Below are 13,404 nucleotides of genomic sequence, written 5' to 3'. Positions count from 1 at the left end.
GCATTATGGTCTGTCAACCATGTCATCCCAGGCAGACAGATACTGGATCCCCTTAGAATGACACCAGAAGCTTAGCCAATTGTTGAAGTCAATCATTTTATCCTTGTACTGCGGTATCATTCTGGGCGATGGCTTGATGCTACTCAGGGCTAGGGTCATACCTGCCTAGGCTACAAAATCAGAGAGCTCTTCCATGTCTCTTTTCATGTAGTCCAGGGAGGTACATCTCAGGTCGTTCACACCAACATGGACAATGACAGTCATATTTGTACTTGTTGTGGTGTGACCTGAGTGCATGGGTTATGTGGTGAATCCTGGCACCCGACAGGCAGCTGACAATAACTTTCTCCTTGTTTAGCCTGGTGAGTGGGACATCAGTGCGCCTGACTATAGAGTCACCTATGACTAGTATGTTGGGTATGTTGGTTTGCCTTACGGGCTGTGGTTTATTGGCACACTGAGTCTGTGGGCTATGAGTCATTTGGGTTGGGGGGGGTGGAGGTTGTTTGCATTTCTGCTTTGGAGGTCTCTGTTGCTTGAGCAGATTATTACTGAGAGCCTCTGAAAATGTTTTTGTGCTTCTATGTGTGGATTTTGGTGGTGTAGGTTTAGTGGGACTATGTGATGAGAGTGGTGTGGTGCACGTGTTTACCTTCTCCTCTTGACTGTCAAGTTCAGTCTTGGTTGGAGAGAGCTTTACCTCCAGTTTGGCTAGATAAGTGCATCTCTCACAGGTTGTGGTGTTGGGTGGTAAGAGGAGAGGGTTGTCTGTGTACATGAGGCAACTGCTACATTGCCTCAAGATGCCCAGATTCATCAGAAAGAGAGGAGAGAACACTGGGAGCTGACCCTGGACATGCCTGAATAAAAAACTACTTTCCTCTAGATAAGTGAGGAAATTGAGTATAATAGCTGTTTTTTCTCTAAGCAAGTGAGGAAAGTAAGTACAAAAACTGCTTTCCTCTAGGTAAAGAGGAAGGTTGAGTGTTGTAGTAATGTCTAGCTTATTTAGTGCTAACAAGTTCTGAACAAGTGATGAGCATGAATAAGCAAATTCAAGTGCTAAAACTAAAAATGTGTACCTGGATCTTGTGGTAGATAGGCTATCTAGTGCTTACCACTCCCACTAATAAGCCAGAATGCTTCCCTCCAACACAGAAAGGCTTAGGGGACTCAAAAGCTTACAAACAGTCTTGGATACAGCAATTCTGTATCTAGACATGACTAGTTACAAGAAAGATGGGAAACAAGTGCAAATGCGGGCTTTTAAACCAGTAAGTTGAAAGAGATAGATAAACTGCCAAACAGCCAATAAACTACAATTTCTGGGCCAGAAACCACTCTTGTGGCAGACAGGCTACCTAGAGCTTACCTCTCTTACTGATAAGCTACAAGGCTTCCCTCCAACACAGAAAGGCGTGGGGGGCTCAGAAGCTTATAAACAGTCCTGGATACAGAAAATCTGTATCTGGACTAGAGTAGTTACAGGAAAGGTGGGAAACAAGCTCAAACTTCTACTGTCATCTTTCAGTTTTACTGCTCAACAAGTACATTGGCCCCTGTTTTACAGTCTCACCCGGATACCGCTCTCAAACTCTAAAAACATTTTTCTCTCTATTCCAGACTTGATCAATACTCTCTGTTAGAAGAAACAGGGGCAACCTATGGAATCAAACGTTTTTATAACAGTGAGTGACGAGCTAGAAACAGTATTTCTTGGACAAATCTATCCAAAATGTACTGAATTTTAACTTTATTCAGAGTTTATTGATATCTACAATACAGCAACAAAAACAGCTACTTTCATGCACATCCAGCTAGGCACTGCCACAACCCAAAATATTTATGTTGTGCAGCTATCAACTTATTCAGACCTGGAAAACAAAATCAGATTAATCCTGCACTCATATCTTCCCTTAGAAAGAAGCTAACCCCTTCACTTATTTCAGTTCTTTATCACTTCAGCTTCTGCTATACCCTCTGGTTATCTGGAAGTATTACTTCAAGAAATGACCAAGTCCTAATCATGTCACTTCTGTACCAAAAGCAGCCTTTTCTAGTGCAGGTTTAATTCACCCAGAATATCTACAACTCCAAAGAGTCAAAGTTATTTCCCATTTTCACTCCATCAAGGAATGCTTGTTCCCTGCTCTCTAGAAAACTGTGATTTTTTTGTCCTGATGTAGAAAAATGGGTAATCTTGTATTTTTCATCTTAATGCTACAGTATCCCCACTGCCAAGGATTCTGAAAAGATGTAGTCAAACATGCCTATTTCATCCTATTTCATCACCTATCTGCTCAAATATTTGTCTGTTGTTTATAAACATGGATTTTCTCAAGGTCAAAGCATTGAAGCTACTTTAGTTATCTTTACTCATTTCTTCACAATTAGTTTTAACTGGGGGGGGGGGGTTTACAGGCACATTATTTCTTGACCTGTCCAATGTATCCAGTACAGAAAATTGTCCTGTTCTCTCTCTCATTGTCTTCTCAGATACCACTTGAAACAGATGGAAAATGTTTTTCGAGTTACCTGGATAAACATTCTCAAAGTGTACAATGAATGACGCAATACCATTTTATATACCATATAAATCTGTACAAGTATCCCATAAGGCTCAGTTTATGGTCTGCTCTTTTCTACTAAATTAGTCAACAATGCACCATCTTTTCGTGAAACTGCTATATTAAACAAGTACAATGCTGACTTAATCATTAATTTTTAATCTCCATATATACCTGATATCATCACCAACTTTCAAGCAAATATCATTGATCTGAAAAACCCTCTCAATAACCGACCTTGTATTAAGTACACTACAAGTTAAAACCAAGTACTTATCTCCTGGAAAGAGTTTATAAAGTAAATCATAGTATGAAATGAAAACTTACATAACGCATCAAAAGTTGTCACTGATACCTGCCGTCAAGTTATTTGCACTTGCTTAATGATAAAATGTACACATATGCTTAAATATTATATTTCTGTAAAAATCTCATGCCCTGTCAACCTGAATGCACTGTGGAACAGCATTTCACACACCCAGTCACCAAAAAATCATGAATGTCTCGTTAGAAGAAAGGGGTATTCAGTGCCAGAGAAAATATGAGCTGTCTCCTGGAAATATTACTATATGCTACGTATTAATAAATATACTAATACATAGCATATTTATTAATAAATATACTAATAACTTGAAAATAAGTTGCTTACATAGTGTTCCATGGTATTAAATGAAAGTATGCACAAAGCTTGAAAAACTTTGCACTAATAGTGTGTCTAACTAGCATTGTTTCACATATATTTACATTGCATATAAAGTATGCAACTATGAATATAAATCATAACTATGAAAATATTTCAAAAATGGAGCAACATCTACAAAACTGATTTGCAGCAAACTGAGGATAACATGGGTATGAACATAAGTCACATTGATGGTTGCGCTCCATCTGCTATGGTTAGAGAGATATTGTTTACATAATTACAGTAATAAAATGTACATATTACCTGATTGACTTACTCAATATCAAATAGTCAATATGCCTACTTACATATTAATATCACCATTGCGAAGATAAGTTTCTGCTGAGGAACATTCATATTTTATTTATTCATATAACTTTTATAGTTTTTAAGATCTGTATATTTGTTTACAGGTATGTTGCAAAAATGCATTCTCAGCAATTTAGCTTAGAAGAGAACAGTCCAGGCAGGAAATCAGCAGTTGTCAGGTGTGAAATTTCACTCAAACTTCGTGTTAAAGAAATCCTCCACACTAATAATGCCAAAATTTGTTTATTTCACCCCACAAAAAATTTATAAATTCAATACTAATCACTGGCCTAAATGCCAGCACTGTCCTAGTCAATCAGCAGATATCCTTCATGTTATGTGGGAGTGCAGCAAAGTCCATAATCTATGGTGTTCATTAAGAACTAGGCTTGAAAAAATGGGTTACAAAAAAAGCAACCTGTCATGGGAAACGGCTATGCTACACATTAATACAAACAATCTCCCAAAAATCCTACAGCACATCCTCATCACAATTTGTGCTCTTATTAAATTCTACATTTTAAAGAACTGGACTCTTGCTTCCCACCTTTTGTAGGAAGGCTTCAGCAATTTAGCCATTAAATACATCTCTTCCCACAAATTACTATACATAACCACCAAACACAAATATTACTGCAAATATTGGGAATACTTGCTGGATGTCATCCTTAAGAGGTGAAAAATATTACTCAATGTTAGAAAAGATCTCCTTATTATAAGGAGCTGGTAGGAAATTTTAATCAGAACGTATCTTTTTTCGATTGTTGGTAATTAGCTGACTGCATAAGGATCTATCCCGCATATAGGATACATTCTTTTTCCTTAATTTCCCCCCCTCCCTCCCACTGGCAATATGCCATTACTGGTTGTACTTATAGATCCTCTCTACTTACTTAAGATTGACTTTCTTACAAGTTGGCTGTTAGTGTGACTTCTTTGTTTTGTTTTTCTTTCGGCTTTTCCCAGTTAGGGATCACCACAGCAGAACTCCAGTCCACTAATGACTGGCAGTAGATTTTTTACGGGTGCCGAGGTGCCAGCTCGACCCCCAACCTTCAACGAAGGCATACCCCTTTACGCATGTCGTTCGAAGGCCACTCGACCGCGGGGAGGACATGTAAACTCCACACAGAATGCGCTCCAGCCGAGACTCGAACGGGAGACCCTCTTGCTTGAGGCAACAACGCTACCACTGCGGCTTAGTGTGACTTCTTTGTATATAATGTATATAGGTTGTTGTTTTGTTCTTGATTTTTGTTATTATTTGTATGTATTGGAAATGCATGTTTTTCCATTTGAAATGATGTGCATAATGGAAGTTTATTCTATTTTACTATTTCTATTTGAAAAACTGAATAAAGAAATTTGTGAAAAAAAAATTGTTAACATAGAAGGTTCACAAAATCTACCATACATTAAATAAAGAGATATTGGTTTTAATGTTGCAAAAAAAAAAAAGAGAGAGAGAAAGACTGAGAGAGGAGCCTATGACATTTGGTTGAATGTGATTGTCTGAGGGGAGACCGAACATCTCCCATGCAGTTAGCTGTCCCCAGTACATTTATTAGAAGGTTTTGCCACAACAATGAACAGTGCATTAAACCAGCACTATATCAGAATGAAGAGTAAAGCTATTGTTAAGTGACAGGATCCTTAGATTTTGATCTTGAAGACAGCTGATGATGTCAGCCCTGAAAACTGGTACATGTGTGGAATGCCTCCTGACTACTCAGATGCAGTGAGCTCTGGAGCAGAGCTACAGCTGATGCTGCATGTGAAAGCAGTGCTAGGAAGAGCCTGATATTCAGTAGTCTTTCATGTAGACTGCCACCTACAGATGAATCAATGTGTTGCCGAGCATGGGTAGTCAATATAAAAATGTTACAATGATCACAAAGTCTACCACAATTGAGTACTGGACTGTTAACAGCAATTAATACTATAAATTTTAGTAGAAAGAAACTTCCAGAAACATTAATGCTTTTGTGGTACCAAAAATGAATGGAGGCACTCTTCAATGCAAATAACATTTAAGGTTGTATCATTAAAGCCACAGTATTTTCAGCTAAATTCTCTCTACAACTTACGAGACAAACTTCCCGACTTCCACCTGTAAAATTGAGTTACGTAGCTGTACTTCTAAAAGCAGATCCTCAGCCTTCATTTCATCTCCAGCTTTAGCAGGGTGTGGAGAATATATTCGCAGAAATCCCATATAGCTACCGACAATTACTTTATCTAAAAAAAAAAATAATAATAATAATAAAGTTGAAATGAATGATTTCCATCCACAAAGAAGTCACAAAATGTAACAGTGCAGTACTCTGTTTACTACTATGCATCATATATAAAACCAAGATTCATTGAAAATTCAGAAGTAGAGATCTTTGAAGAAAACAGCACATGTTTAAGAAACATTGATGCATGTTATTAAGTATCTGTTACTTCTGACAAAAACAACATATGCTTCTATGTTTTGCAGTTACACCACAGCCATCTCAAAAAAAAAAAAAAAAAAAAAAAAAAGCTAAGATTGTAGTCCTAATATCCAGAGAAGATGTAACACCAATCCGACTCGGGATCTGTTCATGTCAAGACTGTGTTCCTTGTGCAGCTCAAACTATGCATATGTGCACTTATTTATTTCACCATTTCCATAGGAAGCTAAACATCATGTTATTTTCAAGATACTTGCAGAGTAATGGAGATTAGAAGAATGCAACAAAAAGACACTATACAATATATTATCAAATACACTGAACACGTATAAAGAATTTGTGCAGTAGGAAAAGTGTAGCTGTGCAAGACTGAGAAAAGTACATTTGTGTGAGGGCACTCATCATAAAAGAAGTGAAGGAATGATTCTAGGTTATATCATTATTTAGCTTATATCATTATTTTAGTCAAATAAGTGTTACTTGGCTTGCATATTTGCTAAGCAAAATACCTGAGTGACAAGACTGGGTTAGCCCATGTCAGCCAAGAGACCACAATCAAACCTTGTGTGCACAGCTAACCAGATTTTAAAGAGATGTTCAGAAAAATTTAGCACAATTTCAGCTATGGAAGAAACAATATGACACCCAGCCCATGGCCCACACATCCATGTCAATTTCCTGAAAACAAATTCAATCAATACATTACTGATCAATAACCAAATTACTATAACTGCAAGTGATTCCTTCACATATCCCTGGGGGGGATATGCCTGCTGGGTAGTGAACCTCTCAACTGTCCCTACTTTTAGGGACATCCCTAATTTTGTCTCAAATCATTGCTAACAATTTACATTTTTACTGAGAAATTCTAAACTTCTAAGACAGTAGCACCATTTAAACAATAACCCTAATTGTGTTATAATTCTTGCTTTAACCCTATATTACACTATTTTTCCTGTTATTTATGGTAATTTTAACAAACAGATGCATGGATCTTATGTTGGCTCTACTTGCATGTACAAAAGTTTTCAAAAACATTTGAGACAGATATAGTTTTATATGTCAAGTATAGGTGTCCTTTGCAAACACTGTATGCTACAAGGAAAACTAACAATTCATTTAACTTAACAAAGTAGCTTTAGTAGGAATATCCCAAGTTACTAATGCTGTTTCTGTTCATTGGTTCGTAGGTAAGTACTAGCCTAAATGCCCTTGCAGGCCATTTTAAGCCTAGTCAGTTTCCCTCAAGTTGGAAAGATCCAAGCGTGCACCACATTAACTAGACAAGAGCTTCTCTTTACCAAACTATCTTGCTATACCATATTGTGATTATTAGGGTAGGTTCACCAGGGTCTGTAAGTATAAATTCACTTGCTACCTGCTCATTAAGACTGCAAACAGAAATTAGGCTGATAGCTGTGTACATGTTAAGTCTGATGCAAGCAATGTAGTACTTCCATTATCTTTAGGGGACCATTATATTCTGACATTGGACTTTCTGGAGCATAACCAGATATAATTGATGTATTTGCATGAATAATAAGGATATCATCAGAATAAACAGTATGTTATGTAGCAAACTGCCAAGAAAAGTGCTGTGTTCTCTATAGCTAGTGTTCTTATTTACTTATTATTTTTATTGCTGCAGATATAAATTTCATCCATAATCTTGTGAGAGGGGACAGCCTTAGTCAACAGGGGTGTAATACTTCCAGTATTATATTTTCTGAATGTGTCAGATTTTAACTGCCAGAACAGCTGTGATTAACTAGAGACTAGACATTATTAGTTATCAAAAATCTGTTACATTCACACATTTTCTTTTAGTTTTCTGATACAGTTTAAGACACCTTGTAGCATCTTTCCATTTTAAATGTTATTCTAGTTAATACTCCAGTTTAAGTAATCTGGATAGATTAGTTTTTTTTCAGCAAAATTTGTTTCCTGAGTAAAGACTGTGTTTTTAAAGCGGTGTAATGTTTCTTTTTCTACTCCTGTTATTCTACCATGGTGGTTTATTCTTCAGAGTACCAGAACCCTTTCTTTTACTACTTCCTTAATGTATTTCGTAAAAGATGTCCTGCCTTGAAAGTAAAAAAAAAAAACTGATTCTGTTGGGAAAGACTAAAAAGAATTTGCTGCCTTGTAACCTTTGTGCAAAATGCCTTTCAACCGTAAGTCTGTTAATGTGTTTTTTTTTTTCAATTTTCCAGAAAGCTAAAAATTATGACATCTACCCATTGGGTGCTTGGAATGGAGGTTAGAATTTTGCCAAAAAAGAAGGTGTGTTTGTGAGGCGATTGGGCCCTGTTGTTACTCAACACGCTGACCTAAACACTAAGAAGTGATGTACCTGAATGTAGTTTGATAGGCATCCTTCAAATATAGCCCTTTGGATAAGTACCACCCCCCAACTGCAAGTATAGCCTTGTCCTTTCTTCTTCTTTCGGCTTTTCCCAGTTAGGGGTCGCCACAGTGGAACTCCAGTCCGCTAATGATTGGCAGTAGAGTTTTACGTGCTGGCTTGCCGAGCCTATTGCACAACCTTCCACGAAGGAACGCCCGTTCATGCATGTCGCCACACAGAAGACGCTCTAACTGAGGATCGAACGGGCAACGTCTAACTGTGAGGTGACAACGCTACCGCAGCACCACCACCGCAGTAAGTATAGCCTTGTCCTTTAATGCATGCTATTTCTCTTCTTGACTGCCCACTGGTCAAGTGTATTTTTGGGGGAGGGGGGGGTTCCTGTAAAAGACAACTACTGTCAGCAAACTCTGAATAATACAAACAAGCGCATTCTTGTTTTAGTCTACTCTTGTTTTCTAAGTCACATATCAGAAACCCTGTGTCAGGACAAAAAGAACACCTGAAGAAATTAGAAGACTCCTAATGTTATCAACAATATTCTCTGGGTATGACTAACTTTTCTTGTAAAGTACAATTCCAAATCATTTGGGAAAATATGCAGACTAATAAATAGTTTATTATAACTGTAGAGGTGAATGAGATCCCGCATTCAGCGAGTTCTCTACCAAATACATCCTTTGTTCCATCACATCAAAGAGGTAAATAGTTGTAGACATAATGCTGACAGTTATCGCAACCACGGAGTATAAAGAGTGTAGATTCTTGGGGTAAACAGCATACACTAGATCCATTACCAGTATAATTATAAACTTTACAATTTATTTTCTTTATCTTTGTCTGCAGCTAAAATTATCAACCTTGTCAAGCTCAGGAAAATGGTATTTGAGCAACCATTCATACCCAACAGACATACAGTAATACCTTTACAGTCCTTTAAACCCTTACGATGACAGAGTTGCAAATATATGTCAAAGTCTCTAGATTCTTATGCAGTACGGGAATTGGCGGAGTATGAAGAGAATCAGAAGAAATCAAATAATATGAAACTTCCATCCTGTCTTACCTTAGGAACCCCTACAGTATTCCACTCAAAGTATTCTTAAATTACTCTCAAAAGGTGCTAAAGTACAAATCATCTGGAAGATCAAAGCTTCTGCATTCATCTTGCTCCCCAAGCTGTTCAGAATTGTGGTCATGCCTCTTATTAAATATTTCTGGGATGCGAGTAGAAAAGAAAAAAAATTATTTTATGCTTCTCTTGGTTATTAGACACTGTAAACGCTGGGTTTTATAGCCAAATATATTTCAATAAACTCATTACAGATGCATTTATAGACAGTATTAAGGTTATTCTGCTGCAAACACTGACTTTGTATTCATCTGGAGTGAAGAAATTTGAACAGTTACAAAATCACAGCACAATGTACAATTCAGAAATCACTTCTGCCAATTACACTTCAACGCAGACTGATTTAAAATTCTTACATTTGGTGACAAGGGCATGTTGTACAGCAGTTTCTATCATTAACACACAAAGACACCTGCAGATGGAAAAATCCCTTCACCTTAAGTTATAGGTTCATAGGTAGGTACTAGGCTATCTCCTCGAAGCCATTTATAAGCCTAGCCGGAATGTGTTGGCTTTCACCCCCCCCCCCCTTAGATTAGTTATAATGCTCAAATTACAGACACACCTTGCAATAATTCTGACACTGTAAAACTTATAGGGTTCTCAGATTCAAAGCAACACGTAATAAGAAATAAAAACCTACCAAAGCAAAAGCTAGAGAAGAGTTCAACAGTAGAAACAACATTTCATTCAGACTGCCTTACAGATTAAATAGAGAAATTACCAATAATATTTAAAAAAACAACCAAATAGATTTCTAAACAAATAAAACAGCAGGAAAACATGAAGCATGAGAAATGATAGCTACATACTGTAAATCTATCAGATTAATAGTACTGAAACAAGTCACCAGAGTCGTAGAAAGCTTAGAAACATATTTATCAGTTAGTTGTTCTCGGTCAGTGTTCTGTTTACTGGTTTTTAATACGCTGGCACTTGCAACAAACCTTACTTCTTTAATGGATGTGGTACTTGTCTCAGTGAACTTCAGTAACCCAGGAATATGGTCGTTTGCTGACTCTGTTGTTTCCAACATGTCTGCACAGAAGGCTTTTGAACTTCAATACTTCAATTAACACCTAGCTCTAAAATTTCTTGAGAAACTAATTTCTATGCATGTGTGATCTTTGCTGGATCTGCAGATTGCTAGGACTGAGATTTACAGCTTAATGCCATTTTTGATAAATGAAATTTATATACATGACCTAACGGTAGACCTTAATGATTCATGTCTATACACTTCCAAGTGTCTGCTGCAGGCAGCTCTTTTACAGCACAAGTTTATCTCAAGTACAACCCCTATGCCCATAAGCCATCTTGTTTCACTCCCACTCTTCAGATCAAGTTTGTTTATAAAGCTGCCTACCTATATCTAATAGCTAACCCAAGTACCAACAGCCCCAAAGGCCATGGGAATGGTTGGCTAGGTCATTCGGAAAGGATGAGTTAAGAATAAGGAGGAGGAAGATGATGACTAGGATGCTGACCTGGCTGGACATAGATCATGAAGATATAATAGTATGGGAGCTGCATAACTTCCACATTTTGAAAGATCCAGTTCATCCACTTAAATGGCAGGACAGAGTGCTCATCTACTAGTCCTGGGTGGATTATGACAGAATACTATGGAGGATGGTGGCGCCAAAGAAAGGCCTCCATCTAGAGATCACATCCAGCTTATAGACCTTTTATAAGATGCATTACAAAGGAGTCTCATGGACAGAAATAATTCACTGGCCATTTGTGATTCTAGCTTTCAAGTTAAATCACCATGAGGCAAATTCTTCAATTTGTTTAACATTTTCTCCACTAGGTCACACTGAAAACATGTCATGTATGTCAGGTAAGTCAGCTCCCTAATGGTGAATGTACTTCATGTAAAGATGTATTTGAAAAAATGGTCCACAGCCCATAAATTCTCATCCATCCAGGGATGGGCTGATGGGCTCTCGTCAAAGGTTGTGTGCATACTGAGTAGAATCTTATAGCTACAATTAGTACACTTCCTAAAGCCTGAAGCCTTGTCCCCTTTCTCCATAATGTATAATGTGCCACAGCAACAATCAAAGAAAACAAATCTACTTCAACAGTAAGTCAGAAAAGTGGCCTAACCTAACATGCTAATAGTAAAGTGGAAAAATCCTAGCTCACTATCTGACTTGGGTAGGAGTGGGAAAATAAAAAAAATAAATAAATAACTCCTGGATCTGGATAAACAGGGGAATGTGGTGTGTTAATGGGAGTGAGAGGAGCAGTGTGAGCACTGTAGTACAGTAAGACGTTGTTCTGTTCGATTCTCAGCTAGAGCATCTTCTGTGTGGAGACATGCGTGAATGGGCGTACCTTCGTTGAAGGTTGTGCGTCAGAGCTGGCAACTCGGCACGTAAAAATCTACTGCCAATCATTAGCGGACCGGAGTTTTGCTGTGGCAACCCCTAACCGGGAAAAGCCAAAAGACACAACAACAAGGTGAACATCTGGACAGAATACTAGCCAATAGCTACTTTCTCTTTAATGGTAAGATATGCAGGTCAACCCAAAGAATTGCTATTGGTGAAGACATGGTACAGAGCCTAACAAACACCACACTTACAATATGGGAAAAACACATACATATAATCTTGAACTCCCCTTTCTACAGGAAGATAGGCTGCTACTGACATCCTCCTCACATGAAACAATCCCCTGGACAGTCTTGAAGATTTGTTCAAATACACTGAATAATCCATCAGCTTCATTTGCTTCAAACATACCATAGTCTGGACAAAGTACAAATTCTGGACTTCATCACCTTCCAGAAATCTAACTCTTGTGAACTCTCTAATGGCCGATATAGAAAATCAACCTGGATAAACCTGCTGCCCATGACAGTAGTATTCACCCACACAAAACCAAACAACACAAACACGATCAAATCACAAGATATGTGAATGGCCATAGTTTCAGCTAAAATAGACCTCTGCCTCAATAACAAGGAGGACTTTACAAAGACTGGTTCAAAGTAGCCAGCACATCATACTACTAAAACAGAGCAATGCCAGCACTACTATCATACCACCCAGTGACTGCCACGGGATCAACACCCATAATGATGACAATATCATGGTTTGTTTTAATCTAGCACACTCAAAGAACTTTGATAAACTAAACAATGATATTAAAGAAACTGAAACATACTCAGAGGCAACAAATCTATTTCTACAATCCTTGACTCAGAACCTTGGTTCACATGCAGATGTGTCAGGAATATAAAGCAATGGCTAGAAGCTCCATCAGAGGAGGTACACAATGTAGCACCAGGCAAATTTCCATCCAACCCCCATTCAGGTTTTGCTGTTTCATGAGACAGGTGGGCTACTTTCAGTGCAGACACCGAAAGAAAATATTACAACAAATCCAGAAATTACAGTAACACTAAATCCATTGTCTGCTTCACTAAATGTGATGAGTGCCAAACATTCTGCATGGAGAAAACCATCAATGCCCTTAAGAATTACATTACAAGATGCACCTCTGACATATGAATCAAGGATATGTCCAGGTAATTCTCAAGACATGTCATCAACAGCAGCAGACATACAGAATTTACCTTCCATGTAATTTACCACATGCAAAATGACTCCCTGGAAGGTAATAGTAAAGCTAAACTTGAAAAAAACAAGCTCAAATTTCCACCTTAGAGCCTATAACCTCCCCAGAACTTAATGCCGCCAGCTCCAAACGAAGCATACATATGCTCAGAAAATTGGACAACAAAGGACTTCTAGCAACCTAGAAAGGACTTAATGTAGTTTAAATTTTTTTGTTTCTTTGGACATATTTTACATAGTTTAGTTTGATGTCTATTTGCAATTTCCCCTCTTCCTGTCACAATAGATCTGACAAAAAGCATCTGCTGAATGTGATAC

The 13,404-nt window shown here is 37.8% G+C and overlaps 1 protein-coding gene across 3 annotated transcripts in view; it reads right to left on the bottom strand.

The window, feature by feature from the left end:
* BBS9 (Bardet-Biedl syndrome 9) overlaps positions 1 to 13,404 on the bottom strand; it is a 2,479,230-nt gene that overhangs the window by 2,121,096 nt on the left and 344,730 nt on the right. For all 3 annotated transcript variants that reach the window (XM_044065020.1, XM_044065022.1, XM_044065021.1), the window contains exon 3: positions 5,646 to 5,796. In XM_044065020.1, coding sequence (XP_043920955.1) covers positions 5,646 to 5,796 — 151 coding nt within the window. The remainder of the gene's footprint in view (positions 1 to 5,645; positions 5,797 to 13,404) is intronic.

This window comes from Protopterus annectens, chromosome 3.part0 (genome assembly GCF_019279795.1).
Source record: "Protopterus annectens isolate FY-2018-M chromosome 3.part0, PAN1.0, whole genome shotgun sequence".
NCBI classification, from domain to species: Eukaryota; Metazoa; Chordata; order Ceratodontiformes; family Protopteridae; genus Protopterus; species Protopterus annectens.
Note: the sequence above shows the minus strand (reverse complement) of the source record. Positions and strands in the feature narration are given on the sequence as shown.